Source organism: Pithys albifrons, chromosome 2 (genome assembly GCF_047495875.1).
Source record: "Pithys albifrons albifrons isolate INPA30051 chromosome 2, PitAlb_v1, whole genome shotgun sequence".
In the NCBI taxonomy this organism is placed as follows: Eukaryota; Metazoa; Chordata; class Aves; order Passeriformes; family Thamnophilidae; genus Pithys; species Pithys albifrons.
In genome coordinates this window covers 94673496-94694296 of record NC_092459.1, presented here as the reverse complement: position 1 = coordinate 94694296, position 20801 = coordinate 94673496, and the positions used below count along the sequence as shown (strand labels likewise).

Here is a 20801-nt window from a genome sequence, read left to right as displayed (position 1 = left end):
GTGTTCCAAATAAGCCGTTGAGCACAATTCACCTTCGAATAACTCACTGTGTGGTGGTTAGGACTGCCTTCCAGGGAGATGCTGGTTTGGATCCCCTCAGAGAATGGCACTGAACCCACACCTTCTGCCGCCTCCATGAGCACCCCATTGGTGAACACCCTGCTCACGGTATGTTAGATGACAGAGGAAGAGAGAAAGAAGCAAGACCGCTTTTAAAGAAACCAGGGAACATCTTGTAAGGTGTGTGGGAGACCCAGCACAGCCTGGGGCCACGGCTGAGGTCAGGGTATTTTGGCAAGTTGTGGTCCCCATGGCCATAAGGTTGGGAAAGACTCACAGGTTCTCAGAACTCTGGGATTGGAGGAGCTCTGAGAAAGGTCTAAAGCAAAGTTGTGGGGAGCCTGGAAGATGGAGACACAAGCTGCTTTGAGGTCTAACAGCTGGGGAGAAGTGCTTCCCACCGGGGAAGTCAAGCTCAGATCTCTCAGTCATCCTGATGGTCCCAGAGCCTACCAGGAGACCTGTGGCAGAGCACAGACTTTGGTTTGACTCTTGGACTCCCGGGCAGTACAGTTCTCTCTCCTTCAGCATAAGCTGTTAGCCAGATCTTCCTGAAAGCATAGTCTATATTTACTCACTTTTCAAACTTCGTAACCTCATCTTCATCTAAGCTAGATGACTCAGGCTTCTGAGGAAACCAGAAATATAGGGAAGTATCTGATTTATTAAGATACCTGGGCCTTTATGACTGATTGCTCTTCAGTTTAGGGGCATGTACCCTCACTGCATGGCCGTGTGTTTACCCCTGTGAGCTGAGCACGGACAGGAGGGCACATTAGTTACAAAGTCTTCTGTGGTACAGCAAGGAAATTTTTGAAGTACCTGTCAGTGCAAACACCCCCTTTCAGAGCAGAAGGCCAAGGTACCAGTGCAATTAAAATGCAAAAAAAGGTGTTCAAAGGAGTAAAAAAAACATTGTTCAATCTGTTAAAATACTCTCAACAGAATAGTGGAACAGAGAGATTTTTGTCTGCAGCAACTGTGTTTTCAGCAGTTCTTGTCTGGCTTCGCCTTTACAAGAAGTCTGTGGCATTTCCTTATTATTTAAAGGAACAGAGCAAGTAGCGAAAGTGAAAATCTCTTTATCCCAGCATGGATGCCGTGTCCTCACGCCCATAACCCCAGGCTGAGCCGGCTGTACTGTATCTGGAGTTTCCTTCGCGTTGGAAGGCCGATGTCGCAGGAGCGCGGCGGGCAGGAGCGGTCGGAGGTGAGCCGGGAGCGGGACACACGGCGGTGCATGGCCGGTTCCCAGGGGACAACCTGACCTCTCGGCACCGCCGCCGGGAGGAAATCTGGGGAGAAGAGAAGCAGCGGGGAGTTTATTTCTGCAGGCGAAATTGCAAGTCGGGCCACCCGGAGAGGCGTCGAGCCCAGCCCGCCCCGGCGCTGGGGCTCTCCGGGGGATTTACAGGCAGCTCCTGCCCGGCAGCGCCTGTCCCGAGGGTGCGGGCTTTCCCCCGGCTCCCGGGGGCTGAGCAGACCCGGCGGCCCCGGGGGACGGACACTGATGCCGGCGCGGGGGCCCAGCCCGGGGTGAGCAGTGCGGGCCGGGGGTGCGGGCGGTGCGGGGGCTCCAGTTCCCGGGCGCGGCGCGGGGCCCGGCGGGCGCCACGTGATGGCCATGCGGGCTGCGGGGCGGCAGCTCCGCCCCGGGCCGGGGGGTGCCCGGGGCCAGGTGCCGGGGCGGCGCGTCCCCTGCGCTGTCCCGCCCCAACCCGCCCTGCCCTTCTACTCCCCTTCCTCCCGTCCCTTCCATCCCACCCCCCGCGGGCCGGGGGAGCCCTGCGGGCGGCTCCGCAGCGGCGGGATGTCGTGCGCCGTCCCGGCGGCTGCGGCGGGGGGCAGCGCACTGCCCCGAGGAGCGGCGGCCGAGGGCAGCCAGCAGGTAGGGCACGGGCGGGCACATGGGCTTAAGTCACGCCGGGCAGCGCCACCTCGGGGGTGTCCGCTGCCCTGAGCATCGGCACTTCTCCCGGCTGACGGCCGTGGTGCCGGCTCTTCCAGGTGGGAGAGCGGGCGAACCGCCGGCGGTGCGCGAAAGCTGTCAGCGGCCGGGACACGGCTCGGTCGGCGGCTTTTCCGCCGCCGCAGGCAGTCGGGAAAGGCAGCTGAGCTGCCCCACCAGCAGCAGGCGCGGAGGCAGAGGGAGCCTGGCTTTTCTCCGCGCTGCTCGCACTTCTGCCCCGTCGGCCGCGGTGCGGCGAAGCAGGTGTCAAGCGCTGCCCGCCGAGCAGAGTGGGAGCGCAGGTCCTCGCCGCGGGTGATGGGAATGCCCAGGTTCCCTCAGCAGCGGTAGCGCCAGTGCCCGCGGAGCTCTGCGACATTTGCCCGGGCAGCCCTGCCGGCTTCCATCCCTCCGCCTCAGGTCCCACCCGTGCAGTGGGGCAGGGGAATGCTCTGCCCTTCGCAGTGACGGTGGGATCAGTGGGAGGTCGATGTTGTGAAATTGAGTATATGATCATTGTCAGAAGGTTGTTCTAAGGCATCTCCATAAGCATCTTAAAAGTTAGTGAAGTGTTTCTGGCTGATGTCTTCCAGAGCCATGAAGAAGATGACAGGAAGGTAAGGAGGAGAGAAAAAAATCGAGTTGCTGCACAGAGGAGCCGGAAGAAACAAACTCAGAAAGCAGATAAACTTCACGAGGTGAATGGATACTTGGTGTTTTGCAAGCACGGCTTGGGTACCAAGCGCGGGATAAGCAGGCGTGGGTCTGTCTTAATGCTAACCCAGCTCAGAGAGCTGTGGGTGTGAGGCAGAGACAGGTGTGCTGTGGGATGCCTGGTCGGGAACTTGTAGACACTGATGCTCCTGTTGGATAGGGAAGCTCTGACATCAGTGACACTGCCATGGAGACAGACATGGTCCTGCCCTTACCTCAACCTCCTTCATTTGCTGTTCCTGTGACCACACAATGAATGGAATAACAGGCCTCCTCTGGGCTGGAACAAACCCATTTTCTTCTGGGTTAGTGTTAAGCTTGCCCCGATTTGCTATGGCAGTGGATAAATCATTGCTGTCTTACAGGGGAGAAGACAGTGGAGGAGGAGGGGACTTGAATCAGTTCTACAACACTGCCACTAAGCAACATGGTCCCCAGAAATACCCAGCTGAAAAGGCTTCTTAAGAACTTCAAAACCTGAAAGTGTGAAAGCTCAACTCAGTTAGCTCTGTTAGGGTGTTTCCTCCTGAAAAAAAAAAAAAAAAAGAAGGTAACTGATTCTTCCAGAAACTCTTAATATCACAATGTAGTATAGCTTTCTTCTGTCCCCAGTGCAAACACTGAAGGACAGGAATCCCCTTTCTCTGGTTTTGGGTGTTACCTCATACAACAATGCTTTTGTTGTAGACAGGTAAGTGTCAGGTTTTGGGGTGTCAGCTGTTAGGGTTAGTGTCAGTTTTGCTGGTGCAATTATGACTGAGTCAGTTGTTCAGTTGTGAAGGTTCATCATAGGCTTTTTGTCTTTCTCAGTGTGGAAAGATCTACCAGCAGTCATCAGAGACCAAGAGGGACAGTGCAGGGAGTTTTGGGTTTGGTTTTTCCCAGATCTCCTCTGAGTCAGTGCCTGAGAAAGCCAGGTGCAGAGTACTTCTAAAAAGGGGTAACCCCTGGCTTTTGTGGAATATTTCTGGGCCCTTTGCCATCCTGCAGCCTCTCTAATGTTCCTCCTGAACCTAAGCATCTTCCTCATGCTGGGAATCTTCATTCTCAGGCACATAGGTTTTCCAGGTGTAGGCAGATATGGTTGAATAGGCATTCATTCTTAGGAAGAACAATTTGATTGTCTCACCCCTGAAAATGGGACAGAGCACTGGGAGAGTAACACAGTTCAAAACCCAGCCTCACAGGGTTTGGAGCAACAAGAGATAAGCAGAGCCAGAATTAGGGTTGGACAACCTGGCTGTAGTTTGGCTACAATAATGTGTTTAGGAGGACTGTGCCTGCTTTACTCTGTGTGTGAGAAATGATGGAAGGGTGTGAGGGAGGGCAAGGAATCCAAAGTTCTGCAGCAAAGGGGAGCAGAGGCAGTGCTAGGCTGCCCAGAGGAGCATTGCATGAGAGGCTGCCTGAGAAACAAGCCTTTTAAGGCATGTGTAGGTTTTGAAGTTTGCTCTGAAGCTTTTCCAGGGAGGTGAAATTGCGTGGGTGTATGTTGAGCCTTGGGCCAGCATTGAGACACCTGCAGGTTTTCAGTGGGCTGGCTCTGAAATCTCTAGCTCTCTTCTCTTTGGGATGAAAAGACTTAGAAGCAGGAACACTTGAGACACACCAATATCAAAAAATGTGACAAAGGAATCTTGCATCCATCACAGATGTAGGCTGCAGACCAACCCCAAACTCCCCTGCAGTTAGCAACAGCTTATTTATTGCCAGAGGAGTCTTAGCTCAAAAGCAGCCCAGGTCAGGGATAACCAAGGTAGTGGTCAGGCCTTGTGGTGACGAAGTGAGTCTGGCAACAAGCTGGCATGATGCTCCCCTCCTCCTGCTCTTGAGTTCTTGGGTGTCTGAGCAGGTGGCTAGAAGCCTGGGCCAGCCTGGAGGAGAGCATTGGACACTCTGTGCTAGATGTGCATCTCAGCTGGCTCTGGGGTAAATGGCTTTTTCCTGCACTGGTCTGGGGCAGGGGCTGCTGTTTTCACACCAGCAATGCCAGGCACCGGGTTTTCCCAGCACCTCTCTGCAGTCAGTGCTTTCATTTTCTCTGATCTGACAGTGCAGAGTCCAGCTCAGCCCTTCCCAGCAGAGGCAGCTCAGGGCTGGAAGAGGCCATCCCGGGGACACAGCCACCCACGCCTGCAGCCCTGGGCTGCTGGGGCCTCCTGAGGGCCAGCAGCACCTCCAGGTCTTCAGGGCCACGAAGGGAATCAGAGTGTGGTCAGGGCACACGTCATAAAGCACTTGCCCTGTTACAGCACCCAGGCCATGTCTGTCTTTCCTTAGCATTTTGCATGTTGTAGTAAGAAACCACAGTTTTTCTGTAGTTATGTGAACGTACTCAAGGTGGAAGCAAATGTTTTGACTATGAGTAAATTGTGTGTTTTTTTCTTTCCCTTCCTTCCAGGAATATGAGTCTCTTGAGCAAGAAAATACCTCCCTGAAAAGAGAAATTGTAAAGCTAACAGATGAAATGAAACACTTGAGTGAAGTGTTGAAGGATCATGAAAAGATCTGTCCACTATTGCACTGCACCATGAACTTTGTGACCATACCACGGCCCGATGCCCTTGCCAGCTGCCTGCCAAGATGAGTGCTCTTCTCAATCATCTTTAAATGTGATGTGTGAAAGTGCCATTTACAGGAGTTTTGAAGAACTGCCTACTTATGGTGCAAGTCTAAGAGGGCTGGACTTGACCATGCAGCTCTTCTCCATGTTGAAGTGTTATAGTCTTCTGAATCTCAGGATAACAAAAGTAGGAAAAAAGACAATTTGAACAGCGACTTCTTATTTGGTAGAATCTCAAGTAATGATTTTGCATTCAGAAATGTCAAAGTGTGGTGCAGCCCACTATCAAGTGATGGAATGTAGATGGGGAAAAGTGCTGACCTCGGACTGGGATGCCTTTCTCCCACACCACTGTCCACTGCCAGTAACCCTTTGTAACTTGTCATCCATGTTTTGGCTGCTGATTTTTATCTCTCTAAACAGGTTTGGTTAATAAAAGGGATGTCCCATCTTTGTTATGTGCTCCATCTTCTTCAGTAATCAATGTCTTTATAATATCTCTACTGTTTCTTTGCTGGTTAAATCCAAAATCTAATGCTAATCTTCCCATCAGTTGTTCTATTATTTTCCTGTCACCTTTTCATTACTTCCTCTTTTGAAGTGTGTGTCACAAAAGACTTTCCCTAGTCTTTATTTCTTTAATATCTCAAATCAGCCCTGCTGACATTAGTTCTTGGAGGGTTTTATATCCTAAAATATGGCTTGACCAGTTTCTAATGATGATTGTCTGCTCTGTGTGGAAGAAAAGCAGAGTTAGCTGGTTTTCACGTGTTATTTTAAAAAGCTGATTTTAAAATTTACTGTTTTACTGTACCCACTGGAAATGAACAGATATCTTTATCCTTCCTTTGTCATGCTTATTACTACTAGAAAACTATGTCCATGAATAGAACAAATTGAATTCAGTAAGCATTTTGTTTTGTGTCTACACTGAATGTGTCTGATAACTGCTTGCAAGAAAAACATTATGCTTTCCTTAAATTTTTATTTTTAGTTACAAAAGGAAGTATGATGACAATGTTAATGAGAAATGTACAGAAAATGATTCTTATTAGTACCAAGCTCTAGAAATGTGAATGCTGTAGCCTGGGATCCAGCAAAGAGTAGTTTTCTCACAGTATTTTCCAGTCAAAGAGCACCTTTGGAGAATAAAAAACTCCACCCCTTTTCCAACTCTCTCACTTCAGCATTTGGATTTTTTTTCAGTTCAGCTCATGGGATTAATTTCTCCCCTTGCCAGGATCACAGTATTTATCAGCAGAATGTGATCTGATTTTTTTTTTCACTTTTTTAAGCTTTAGTAGAATGATACATTGCTGTTCACTGCCAAGATAGAACTGGGAAAACTGTGTAGTGAACTCTGTCTTCTAAAGAGCCTTCTTGTGTCATTGTCTTAGGCTAGAAACTCTAGATAATAGGCATGAGCTGCTGACCTCCTTAGATTTTTCATGAGTTTTTTCCAAGAGCACCCTTAAGAAAGGAAGATATCTTGAGCATCTTCATCCACACATCCACATTCCTTCAGGCCCTGAATGCCACTGTGTGATTTGGACAGAGTAGAGACATAATGGAGATGGAGTAGCATGGCGGGAATGAACAACATTCACTCTGGGAAAATTCATTATAGCCTAGGATGGAGGGAGAAGGAAAATGTCTCACAACTCCTAACCAGGTGTGTGCAGCTGAGTTGAGACTGGAAAGTATCTAGTTGAGGTCAGGACTGGTACAAAAGCATGGTCTCTTATATAGAGCCCTGTGGACCCTGAAAAATGGGAGGAAAGATCAACGACCTATTCCAAGACAGTCCATCCCAGCAGAAACTTCTAAAGATTTTTGTCCTATAGATGGTTGCTTCTAGAAGTAGAGATCTAGCGCCCTGTATAAGTGCTCCTCTGCACGCATTTATTATTCTATACATCTGTCTAGAAACTGACTCCAGCTTATCATTTGGCATATTCAAGTTCTACTGTACACTCCTCATCAGTAAGCACTATTCTTGTTCTGCGAGAAAACTTTTAGTCCATGGTTTCTGCATTGGAGTTTATTGGTTTGTTTATGTATGTCTATTCAGAGTGTACAGGGGAAGACAGATGAATTCACAGAAATGTGTTATGGCAACAGCAACCCTAGTCCAAGGTTATGTTGCTCTTCCTTGGAAGGACTGGAAGTCTTGCAGGGCCCTCACTGCCCCCAGTTTCTTTACACAACCACAGGGTGTAGCTCCAGCCTGTGTATCATGTCCATTACTAACAGCAGGCTTTGAACCTTCCAGGGTCTGGGCTGCTTCTTTCTCCTTCGTTTCTTGCATCACTTTTTTTCTCAAGAAATATTTCCAAAGGGCCTTTTGCATCATTCTTCTGTTTAATAGATTAACCACAGCATCTCGCCAATCAGTACGCTGTGTGACTAATGTTCAAAGGCAGCTGGATCCTCGAGTAAAACAAGCGAGCAAATGAGTGTCCCAAGGCAAATAATTCCTACATTCTGATGTATTTGTAGAATTAATGTCATAGCTGAATCATGGGTCAAAAAGGACAACGAACTGTTAAAGCACAGACTTATGTATCCCTAAGTAGTTGATACACATACCTACTGATTACACTCTTTGCAGAAGCTGTTCATAAGTCTATTGATTTACAGGAAGTCTCAAAACAGAAGGTATGTTCTAGAGCCTGGGATAATTGTTACATGAATAGGGAACCAGAAAGGAGAACAGAAAGGAAAAGGCCCATTTGTTAAGGAAGCAACAGAGAGTTTTTTTCAAATCCTACCCTCTCCTTTTGCAGCAGAATATTACACCATCACAGAAAATGTTTCATACTTATATATGGCTAAAAGACCACGTGACATACTCTACCTTCAGCAAACTTTCAGTTGGTTTGACTTGTTCCCCACAAAAATATGGTGTGTATTACATTTAGAATCAGGTATATAGGGAAGATGTTTTATATGTTCTGATTGTGGTTCGTGTGAGGCATACTGTGAGTTGCAGTCTTGTTTGTGGATGTGCATTGCAGGTGAGGGCTGCTAAGAAAGCTGGATTTTACTTCTTAGATTCACAAGGAATATTACAATTTGTCTAGATTCAGCTACTGTGGATTTCTTTTCCATATTTTCTGTGACTAATGAAGAAGTAAAATGCTCAGTGCAAACTTACCCCAGATAAAAGTATTCATTCCAGAAACAGACTGGGTCCAATTCAGTGATTTGTCTGTTAATTTCTTTTGGTTGTTGTTGGGTCAGGTTTAAAATTATCATATTTTAAATAGGTAATTTTAACCTTCAAGGCTAAAAACATCAACAGAAAGACAAAACCAAACTTCCCAAAATTGTTCATAGGAGTATAACAGCAATCAATTGTTACACCTTAAGAGAGCTCATTAGAAAGTCTTGCTCCTTCCCGCTGATATTTTACATTTATAATTGTGAACATTTATATGTAAAATATTTTACATTATATCTGTGTCTTCATGTACTCATCCATAATCTTGTTAGAAGTACCTCTTTTAAAAAACAGTTATTTAAAAACAGCCTATTCTACAGACTTTCTGTTCTTTTCCCTGGTACCAGCTACTGATGTTTAGTGCTCTTTCTAAAATGCCTCTTGATCTCATCTACATTTGATATTTGCAGTAGCCTTTGTATTTTCTCACTTTTTTCAAATGGCACTTTTTTCCCTTCTTCCTGTTTCCTTCTGTTCCTACATAGCTTGGTGACAACATCACTTAATGGAATAGTATTAGAAGATCAAGGATAATCTGTGGGAGCATACAGAAATTGTAGTTCACATTGTACCTTGAATATGATTAAAGGCTTTTGTGTGTGCCTTGCTTGGTCAGTTGAATATTAAGGAAGGTGTCCGTGCAGTCTTTTAAAATGTACTTAAAAGTGACATAACCTTTACTGTAGCCTATAAAACCCATACTGTTTCCTGTCCATAGATGAATGCTTTGCTGCATGGTGTTTGGGGTTTCCGTATGTGAATCAGCCTAGAATTTCTGTCTCAGTGAAAGTGATAGATAAAACAACCATTAAAAAAAAATCCCTTTTCTCTTCTTCCCATCAGAGGAGTGATATAACTCCTGTTACAGGAAGGAAGCATATCTGATAAGCAGGAGAAGTGGTGGGTTTATTTACTGTTACAAAGACTAATGTTATTCTCTTTATAGGAGGGTAAGAATTTTCTGTTTATAAAACCTTGGGTTACTGTCAAGTGGTCAGTGGAGAAACATCTTACATGTACAGACAGCGTGTAGTGTGGGCATATATCCATAAGGGAGTGGAAGAATTTGGATTAATTCTTTGCAGAAATCTGGAATTTACCTTGATTTCACTGGAAGTAGGAACAGTCCTACAAGTGCCTCAGAGGACATGCAGCACTATGCTTATTCATTGGGTAATATTTAACTAAAGAACAGCTACAGGTTAACTGGAAGTGGGTAATTCTTAATAAAGAAACCATAGTAACAGTCATTCATGGGATTGCATGCGCAATTTCTGGCATTCATTCTGGGTTTTTTTCCTAGATTGCCCCTAAGGAAAGAAATCCGTAATGATAGACTAGGAATTTTTTCTCACTGTACGATTTTTAAACCGTGGCATTTAATGTAAGGGCTTGACTATTCTGAAAATAGCTGGCAGAGGTTTTGCAAATAACCTGTCCTGTACTAGTTACGTGTTTGGTCTTCTATGAGGGAATCATTATAGTTCACTTTAGAAGTGGATAAGCTAAACCACAAAGGTTTTGGTATAGAATGGAAATATTCATTTGTGGAGTTAGTACTGAATAACTACCATGCTTCAGTGTCATAGCTTATCTCATCCTGAAGCAGTTTCTTCATGAAGCCAAATAGAGAATTACATTGGTAATAGGTGTGTTTACTTTAAATCTGCAGTAGAAGAGCTTTTATTGTATGTATTTAATAAGTTCTATAGACTGCTAATAGAGTTTGCTACACCCATCCGGGTACAGTCCCATTAAGTCTACCACAGGCCACTCCCCTTGGAACTCAGTAGGGATAGATGTTTCCAATTGTTTGGAAGAACTATCTCCTTCAACTGTACCCTAATCAGCTTGATGTCATATTTTCATTATTCTAAATTATTAAAATATCAAAATTTTTGAAATGGTAAGAAAGGGTTATAAGTAATCTATCCTGGGATAAGCAGACTGCTAAGATTTGTCTTCCCATTGTAAAGTAAATCTTGATAATAGTATGTTTGTTATTTGTCCTAGGTAAACAATTAAGGGTAAGGAATAAACAACAAGACTTTGCTTAAATATTTGATGCAATGCTATACAAGATACAATTGCTTCAGCTGGAGATGTTTTGCAAGAATTGAAAAATAACCATGGTACTAGCTGAAGGAAAATGGCAAAAGTTATTTTGAAAAGGGAGCTATCAGGGTAACAAATTGTTTATAAGTGGAGGTTCTCAAGGACTCATCACAGACAGCTCTTGTTCAGTATCTCTGGTAAAGACTTTGGATACAAAGGGACCATTATTACAGAAGAAGATTGAAATACAATGCAAAAGAGACTGCATGACCTTGCAGAAGAGAATAAATGTGCCATTAATCATAGAATTAAAGAGTCACAGAACAGTCCATGCTGGAAGGAACCTCAAAAGACCACCCCTTTTGTGGGAAAGGAAACCTATGTGGAATTGTCTAGCATCCTGCCATGATGCAAAGTATACAGTCACGTGAAGAACTATTAACAAGAATTTATGTCACAGGGTGGAAACTCATCATTTGGAAGTGCCAAAGGAATGCACAAGGAAAAGGGTGTTAGTACCTGACACTGATCCACAAATGCAGTGGAGCAAAATGGAAGAGGAATTCAAATTCATAGTGAGTGTGTTATTTCTTTATTTGTGTGTGTTGTTCTTAAAGAGAGAATTATCCATGTAATTATGAAGAACCTGGAAAAACCTCATCTGAAATACTGCATATGTTTCAGCTCAACCATGATAATGAAAGATGAACCAAAACTAGTACAGGTACATAAAACGGCTACTGGGAAGATAAGAGGAATGAGGAGTCTATTTTTTTGGGACTTTGTTTTAGACAAAGTCTGAAAAGTGGTGGGATCACTGGCTATGTAATTATAGCAGAGTAAAGATTGTGTAAGGGAAAGAGTTATCACAGAGAACAAGTAGTGTTAGTAGAACAATAAATAGATTTTTTTTATATTTTTGAGCTATATATGTGAAGAAGTTTCCACCCATCAGAAGAAAAACATTCAGGGATAGCCTTCCAACATAAATGACGTATGTGAGCAATTTTGTAGGTAAGCATGTGTGTATGCAACCCACTTAATTCTGGGATGAACATTATGTGTTTCATGTAAGATTAATTGAGTACACTGGTGATCCAAAATATTTCCTCCTGTCCCATTTTCTTTGGAGAAGGCTTACAATTGAACTTTGAAAGCAAGCAGATCTTAAAAAAAACAAAGCAATCCCCTGAGATTTCTGAATCTTGCATCATTATCCAAAAGCTCATTTTGACAGCAGAGCTAACACAGATGTAGGGTTTTGTCAGAGGCAGTCACTTTGATTACACTCAGGTAAGGAAAGAGCATAAAAGAAAGGGAATTTTCTTTTCTAAATGGCTACCATTGGACCATGGTATATTCCCAGGAAAAAAAATCAGAAAACTGTTCACAGAGAAACAGAAACAAAATCTAACAGGATTTTGGGGAATTTCCCAAGCTATTTAGCTGTTTATTTTAAAAGCTGATTTACTCCAACTTTGAAAATATGCAACTTACAGATGATTGAAGGCCATCTTTGTTTTACAACCCAGTTCATTGATTAAATATATAAACAGGATGTCTTTAAGAGCAGAAAGATTTAAAACAGGATTTGATACTAAGCAAGACCTCTGTTAGTTCCCTTTTAGCTATTTGAGTTTCATCTTTGCTTATCAGAGCTGTTTTAGGGTACAGTAATTTCCAAGTGCACTATTAGGTTGCGAGGTAAATAATCTCTAGAGATGAATATTTTTTTCTTTATTTTTTACTGTAAATGACAATAGTACATAAGATAGAAATTTCCCTTGTAAATTCTGGTCATTCCATTTGTTTGGCAAGTTCCAGTATGGGCTCAGGACCTGTTCTGTCAGTGCACTGAGAGGTTATGCACCTTTGCTCATGCCTTTCTAGGAGTAGATGATCCACCAACTTTGTTTAAGGACTTGATTAATAGCCAAGCGCAATCATTTTTGAAAGAGTCTTTTTGATCATACAGGTGAGGAAATCACTGACAACAACTTATGTATTGTTTATATAAGAATAGAAGTCCTGCTTTCCAGGTGAATAAAATGGTGAGGGAGCCTGCCTTCCTTTGAACCTTTGTCTTGCTGGTACTTCCACACTTCTTCTGTCTGGAGTCCCAGTTAACTCAGGGAGTCTTGAACAGTCAGTGAGATCAGCCCACACAGAGCAGCCTGCAGCAGGCACAGGTTCTTCCTGTGGATACATCTCATGTAGACGAATACAAATGGGAGTATGGGGGGTTGAGGGCAGTAATGTAAACTTACATGACTAGTCAGTTTTTTCAAGAGAAATGGTAAATGACAGCTACATGTGAATATATCTGTATTTTTACTATTGTGTTAAGAAATTATGTAAGTAAAACATTTCCCTCATAATTATTGGATTATCAGACTTTTATATTCTGCAAAACTCAAAATATTCCACTTAATTATTATGAAAAGTAATTCCTAGAGCTTTCACTAATTAGTTTTCCATCATTATTTGTTTATATTTATTTTCTGTACATTCCCAATTACAAATTCAGGAAAAAACATACATTTGTAGATAATTACTTTGATTTCAAATTATACATTTTGTAATGGTTGGGAAAATGAAATTATTTTACTTTTAAAGTACCAGCTATATACATACAAAAGAAAAAACAGATAATGTTTTCAACTTCACTTTCATCTCAATATCTGACATCAGATGCATATGGAGAGACTCTTAGCAGTCATTTTCTTGGTTTGCTCTCAAATACTTGAAGACTATACCATTACAAATGAGAACACATGGATATTAAACTGTTGCATGATTTCTTACTAAAAGTCCCTTTCCATGTCTGCTACTTGTTTTATACCTGAACAATAGTCTTTCAAGAGCAGTGATTCAGTTACTGAATGCATATTAAAAATAGCAGTGAGAAAGACATAATCTACCCCAAGTCAATATGCAGAATCTCTACTTTCTTTTCTTAGACACATTCAGATTTCCCTAACAGTAATGATTTATTATCGTTATTATTAAGCCATACCTTTTCAACTCCTGTTTAACGAACAAATGTTCTTCATTTAGGGCCATCATGCTTTGCAAGGTACATTACTGTTGGTCATCTATCAGGTTAAATATCTCTTCCCAACACCAGCAGCCCATTTTACCTACTAATGTAAGTTCTTCAAGGCAGAGGATTTGTTGCGCTGAGTAGCAATTCAGGGGAATGCTCCAGTACTTTCCTGGTCTTTCCACACACTGATACACTTGAACTCCTCTGCTATTACTCATGTTCTCATGCAATAGCAGCGGCTGTGGGAACATCAGGCTATATCATGTTGCCTGGAATGGTTGGTTCTATGTTTCATGGATTGAGGCTTCCTAATGATTCAGTGACACTTTCCAAAGCCTCTTATCTTTTTTATCAGCCCTATGCCCTGCCTGTGAGAGCTGATTGCCTTAGACTTTGCTTGTGTTTTTTCTTACCATCCCCTAAGAATACATAGTGTCTGTTCATGCTTGGCTCAGGTTGTGATATTTCTACTTTAATAGTTCAGTGTGATTTTACTTTCACCTTACTAAAAAATTTTCTTAACTACAACAGAGTCATATCTGTGTTTTGCACATGTATAGTGCATATTTCCTCAGTTTAACTCTGCTCTTGCTTGGAGCCCCATTACTGGGTTCAAGACTGCCATCAGCCACATGGCACCCAGGAGGCAGGCCATGGAACATGGCATCTCACGCACAGGGATTACTATGTGTTAAAAAATGTGTCCAGTCCTGCAACACATTCAAGAACCTCTTCACTTCCATATGATGATAGTATTGGCAGAACCCACCGTTCCATTAAAGGAGCATAACCTGTTTAATGCAAGAAAAAACAAGGTAGTTTTCTGCTTTGGGGTTCCCTTTTGTTGTTTAGCAGAGAGATTCCTTCATTATATCTGTTCTTTCTAAAATGGTTTTATAGCATGCTGTGTTTGCCAGCACGATATTAAATGGTCCCCAGACACTGTTTAAACTCACTTGACATGTTTTCTACACTATACCTCACTTCGTAATTACTACCTCCTGTTGCCAATAACTCATGTCCTCCAGCAGGCCCTGTTTAAGTCTGAGTAATAGAATACAGAGAGATTAATATTCAGTTGATGACAAATCATTTAATGCAACTCTTGACAAAGCTCTCCAGTATTTAGGAAATTGACAGAATAGGGCTGATGTCATTCAATCAGCAACCAATGTTGCTGTAGTTCTCTAAAGTTATTCTCCAGAGTTTAATGGAGCAGACTTCAATCTTTAGTCCACTCAGGGAATTGTATGATATAAGTTTAATTCACGTGTATTTGGCATGAAAGTGGATTTTCTTAGACTGCAAACCAAGACTTGCATTACTGTTTCAGCACTGCAGTAAAAAAATTTGAATATTTTCATTTAATTGTGTACTGATACTCCCAGTGAAAGCAAAAGAGTTTTGTGTGCATGGATTCATGTTTGGTTGTTGAAGTTGCACATTGCGGTTTAGATTTTTCTCAAAATCTCAAGGAAAATTGCAAACAGCTGCATATGTTGTCAAGCTCTTGGATGATTTGCCTTACTGGTTTCGAAGTAATGGTCCTAATAACTTAACTAATAAAATAAAACATCACACCTGCTTCTTTCCCTCCACCCCACCTTTATGCCATTTTGGCAATACAAAGGAATTTTAAAATGAGTGTGGATGACAGGTAGTTTACAAATTGATTACAGTAGGGGTGTTTATGTGGGTACATTTCAGCTCAGTAAGAGCACTGATAAATGGTTTCTGGTAAATTTAGCAGCCACAGTTTGTACTGCATGGATGTCACTCTGTTCCTCTGCACATTGATTACCAGAATTGACAGAAGGGAACATATCTGCTTAACCTACTTCGGTTCTCACTCAAGTGCCTTGGTTGCTTTGAAAGGCCACTGATGCTTTAAGGTCAGACATCACAGAATGCTTACTTGTGGTTTATTACTGATGGAGTCAAAGAGTGAGAATTTTTGGTTTTAAACTTGTGAGAAGCATCAGAGTGAAACCTGCTCCTCCCCACCCCCAAAGTCAGTGGGATTTGTTATCAGGGAATGCCTTTCTGCCAGGGTTTCAAATAAGGTGCTCATCTTCTACTCAGAGTGGGGAGAGGGGAAGGCAAAGGAGCATAGACTTCAGACATCCAGAGGAAAAAGTGAGCTTTGGTTGCCTCTGAAAACTACCTAGGCTAGAATTTCATGCCATATTACCACTGTTTGACTATATTTTTGGGGTATATGGAAGTAATATATAAAAGCATTAATAGCAGTTATTTGCATGAGAGTAGGTGCACGTACAGTTTTCTGGGTGGCAATACCACCTACAGCAGGTTTCAACCTCTCACTCCCACCTTTTCCTCATATTGCTGTCCTCCTCATGTTGCCAGCACAGTGCTTACAGACTGTCTAATTAACCTGGTCAGTGAACTGTAGACAGTTGAAAAGTAGCCTTGCATGAAAAGAGAGCTTTTTTTTGAATGACAGTTGCCTGATTCTGTTTGCAGAATGACTTGACAAACAGCAGGAATGGCACAGCTGAGAGGGGAGATTGCCATGACAGAAAGACAGAAGGCAGGGGAATACCTTGAATTAGGAAGTACTGTTTGCTGCTGAACACTTTGTGATGTGAACCCTTCATTCTCATTTGGCATCCAACATTTGTATACAAAAACAGGATAGATCATCCGCCATTTGATAGCTGTATAAATCTCTCAGCTGGCTTGATAACTTGCTTTAGTGACAGCTGAACTCTTGGATACTAGTAGGTGGTTGCAATGCTATCACTCATTTCCTAAACTGACCACTTTCACACGGTTCATAGAATCACAGAATATGCTGACTTGTAAGGGACTCATCAGAGTCAGAGTCCAACCCCTGGCCCTGGGCAGGACACACCAGGAGTCACAACTTGTACCTGAGAGTGCTGCCAAACGCTTCTTGAACTCTGTCAGGCTTGGTGCTGTGACCACTTCCCTGGGGAGCCTATTCCAGTGCCCAACAACTTTCTGGGTAAAAAACTTTTTTTCTTATCTCCAACGTAAACCTTCCCTAACTCAGTTTCATGCCCTTTCCTTGAGTCCTGTCACTGCTTACCACAGAGAAAAGATCAGTACCTGCCCCACTGCTTCCGCTCATGAGGATTTTGAGGTCTCTCCTCAGTCTCTTCCCAAGGCTGAACTAGCTGGTTACTCAGAGCTATGTTCTTAATGGTCATAGTTACTCTGAAACCTTTTCGATTTAGTTGGAATGAACTGAAAAAAATCCTTTCCTTCTCTGTTTTTCTTTGAGAATAAACAAGGTAGAGAAATCGCTGGAAGAATTCATGACTGATTTTGAAGTTTTCATGTGATTAGAAAGATTCATTCAATTTTGTATGTGGAGATATTCTTTATGATATTATCTTCTTGGGTATTTTGGGAATCTCTGGATATCACACCTGGCTTTATTTTCAAAGGAATTCATGACTTTAAGAGAAGACATTAAGTGACAAAACACTTTCATTTCTATCTTAATACTTGCTGAAGCAGTACTGGCTTGATACTCAGTAAGAGATTAGCCTTTTAAATTGTTTTCAGCATTTCAAAATCCTAAACAAGCCTTTGCAATAGTGTAAGCACCATGCATTTGAATCCTATGAATTGGGCAGGATAGGCAGTCGATCCATATGCCACTCTGCAGAAAGGTTTGCCAGCACCAATAAAATGAAATAAGCTCATTTGGAACAGAGTGCGTCTTGTAGTTTCCTCACATAGGTTTTATTACAGAAGAAGTTTCATAATGTACAGTGGAAAAATCATGTCTTACACAGCATCTGATGTACATAACAGTGTGGCCAAGCAATGAGCCAGGCGTCCCAGGTGAGATGTGAGTCTACAACATGCAGGAACACATTCCACATGATTCCCTTGGGAGCTGCAATACATTAATAATTTTCTCAGGTGAACATTTAGCTTCCAAAAAAGGCGCTTATAATACTTAGCATTTTTAGAGAATCGTTTATATTTTCCCCCCCACATGCCCTATATTTCAGTTTTCTCTGATTTTTCCAGTAATAATCATGTAAAAAATAAAATCATTTGGCTAGTATAAATTTCTTTAAGGCTTGCCCTCTATAGTACTGTCTAAGGGTTTGGAACAGTCAGATGAAAAGTGATGCCCAGGGAATCCTTCAGAGTTTAGACCGAAGTTGTTGCCTTGGGGGACAAGGCTGTCAGTGGTCAGCCCCGAATATGTGTTTTTCTAGCTGAATAGGCATGATCAGTGCAATCCAAGACTTATGTATCTGAGGACTCCAAGCACTGACTGAAAAGCGGTGAATGAAATGTTGGCTACAGAGTAGCTGTAAAAGTAAAATGCTAAAAGCCTGAAGACAAATCTGTTTAAATAAGAAATCACACTTGATATGAAATATGTTCTGCTTCCAGCTGAGAGAAAATGATTTGAGGTAATGTTTTTCCATTTAACCACTGTGCTAGTGAGTTTACATGTCTGCTTTTAAGAAGCAGTGGCACATTCCTTTGGTCATTATTTCAAGGACAATGTGGCTTAAGTTGTGGGGGTCTGCTTCTGTCAAGATGACCTTGGAGATGTTTGTTACTACCTTCCTGCCAGAAGCTGCCAGTTCTGTAATAGAATCAGCTGGTCAGATTATTGTTAAATGGTAATCAAACTATTCCCAATCTTTGTACTAATGTGTCCACAGAGAGTTTATGTGATTCTTTACCATACTCTCTTCTGAGTTGCTTGCTTACTTAAATCACCTTGCGTGCTTGCTCTCTGAGGGCACTTAGCAACCCAAGGACCTGTGTGTGAGGCACAATGCATTGTGCAACAAATGAAAAGCCTCTTCATGGGAAGCAATGCAGATGAATTGACAGGATGGGATAATTAACCTTGCTAAACAGCAGAGCTAATTATTCAGGTTCTTGTCATCCAGGGCTACACTGGAACAGTGCTGACAAGGAAACTGCACAACTGTGCAGCGTTTTCAGAAACATGCCTTCAAGCAGATCAGTGAGGAGCAATCCTCATGTTCTAAGTCAGTGTTTGCTACAATGGCCATCCCACTTGGGGGATATGAACTAGGGCTCTGAGGACACGTGATAAAGGTGTTAGCTCAGGGTTCTTGGATGCTTGTCTTTAACTCTGTCTTGAACTCCTCTTCTGCATGTGCATATAGCAATAGCTATGTAGCTATGATTTGAGATGCTTAATTTCTTATCCATGCTGTGGAATTGGCTCAATGGACATAGATTTTTTTTCTCTGCCTGTCACCACTGTCATCTTCATGCTCCACTCTAGTAAAGGCAGCTTGCTGGGCTATACCTGAAAGCCTTCAGAAAATCCCAGTGACCATATTCTGTTAGTCATGAAATACAATCTATAATTTGCAGTCAGGGACTCTCCATCCAGATAACTAACAGGGTCAAAATTTTCATTTACTGGATCTGGGCTCGCTGATATGAGGGGAAGTCCCCCGTACATGCCATGGTGCGGCGCGGGTTGGACGTGCCTGGAAGTCACACGGCGGGACGTGTGCCTGCGCTCGCCGAGTCCATGCTGCCACCCACCCGCTCCCACGAGCGCTGGCCGGGCAGGAACCGGACACCAGTCTCTGGACAGCCAGCCGGAGCCCTCGGGGAGGCACAGCCGAGCGCTGCCCGAGCACCCCGGAGCAGGGAGGTGAGCGGGCCGGCAGCACCGCCTCCTGCGGCCGCCCTCCCCTCGGGCCCGACGGCCACGGGAGGATGCTGGAGGGCCGGCAACCCCTTCCCTCGGCTGCCGGAGGCTGTGCGGGGCCGAGCCGGGCCCCTCGGCTCCCCGTGTCCCACTGCGGGAGGTGGCCGTGTCCGCGGTGTCCCCAAACCGTGTATGCTGTGTCCACAAGCCGGCTCAGCAGTGTCCCCAAGCTGGGTCCGCAGTGTCCCCTGGCGGCGGCGCGCCCCGCAGGCAGCAGAAAGTGAAAGGCTTTCGGTTCAAGGCTGGAACTCGACACGGATCCCGGGCTGCATCAAAGCAGCGGGGCCACCAAGGAGAGGCAGATGATTTCGTCCCTCTCCTCCTCTCTGGTGAGACCCCACCTGGAGTGCTGCGTCCAGCTCTGGGGTCCTCAGCACATGAAGGACATGGACCTGTTGGAACGAGTCCAGAGGAGGCCATCAAGTTGATTAGAAGGATGGAGCATCTCTCCTGCGAGAAAAGTCTGAGAGAATTGAGTTTGTTCAGCCTGGAAAAGAGACGGCTTAGTGGTGACCTACTCGCAGCCTTTTGGTACTTGAAGGGAAACTATATGAAAGATGTGGATGCTTTTTACAAGAACATGTAGTGACAGGACAAGGGGGAATGGATTCAAACTAAGAGAGCAGGTTTAGTTTAGATTTTAGGAAGAAGTTCATTACTGTGAGGATGGTGAGGCACTGGCACATATTGCCCAGAGAAGTGGTGGATGCCCCATCCCTGGAAGTGTTAAAGGCCAGGCTGGACAGGGCTTTGAGCAACCTGGTCTAGTGGAAAGTGTCCCTCCTTGTCCATGGCAGAGGAGTTGGAATTAGATGGTCTTTAAGGTCCCTTCCAGCCTAAGCCATTCTATGATTCTATGATCCAAGCCCCTCTTCTGGTGAAGCACCAAGGGAAAGCTCAGGTCAGAGCCAGCCCTGCAGGCCAGCTCACCCTGACCTGCCAACAGAGGGTCTCCCTGCCAGCAAGGGGTGTTGGTATGTCCTTGAGCTGCTGTAAGGCAACCTGCTGTGGGATTTGGGCCAAAGTAACCAAGTTTTTATACAGGATAAAAATAGAAAGTGCATAAACCACTTTCCAGCCTACCCATCTCAGTCTGACTTTTGGGAACATGTTGAGCTTTAATGATCTGTTTCTGATGATTTGGCCCAGCCTGCTGCAAGCGGCCAAACCCAGCACTGTTACAAGAGAATAATCCTCATTCCAATAGAAATTCCAGCAGCCTTGGTGTGGCTAAACTGAATATCTGTTTAATGTTGGCTTGCCATTAAAGAGCCAAACTCTGTACAGCGCACTTCATGCAATGCTGTTTCAAATTAACTAAAATACTATGGTGCAAGACAGACTTATATTTTAACGCCAGAAATATGTAGAGGTCTTGCACAAGACACGCATAATAACTGCATCTTTTTGGTGCCAGCACTTGTGCTTGTCATTTGCTGACACAGTGCTGAGTTAATCTAAGAAGCAAAACAC

At 43.7% G+C, this 20801-nt stretch overlaps 1 protein-coding gene and 1 long non-coding RNA gene across 3 annotated transcripts in view; both read left to right on the top strand.

Annotated features, from left to right (window-relative positions):
- Positions 1–80: 80 nt before the first annotated feature.
- On the top strand, positions 81–12831 carry BATF3 (basic leucine zipper ATF-like transcription factor 3). Of its 2 annotated transcripts, XM_071578294.1 has the most exons (4): positions 81–168; positions 1152–1270; positions 2602–2706; positions 5124–12831. In XM_071578294.1, the coding sequence occupies exons 2-4, from the start codon at positions 1157–1159 to the stop codon at positions 5307–5309; spliced, it is 405 nt and encodes a 134-aa protein (XP_071434395.1). In that variant the 5' UTR covers positions 81–168; positions 1152–1156; the 3' UTR covers positions 5310–12831. The 2 variants fall into 2 exon arrangements, with proteins under 2 accessions (XP_071434395.1, XP_071434404.1); XM_071578303.1 differs by lacking the exons at positions 81–168; positions 1152–1270 and adding an exon at positions 1779–1948.
- Positions 12832–16474: 3643 nt separating this feature from the next.
- The window catches only part of LOC139683290 (uncharacterized), a 100099-nt gene continuing 95772 nt past the window's right edge, over positions 16475–20801 (top strand). The window contains exon 1 of the long non-coding RNA XR_011699764.1: positions 16475–16598. This is a non-coding gene — a long non-coding RNA (uncharacterized lncRNA). The remainder of the gene's footprint in view (positions 16599–20801) is intronic.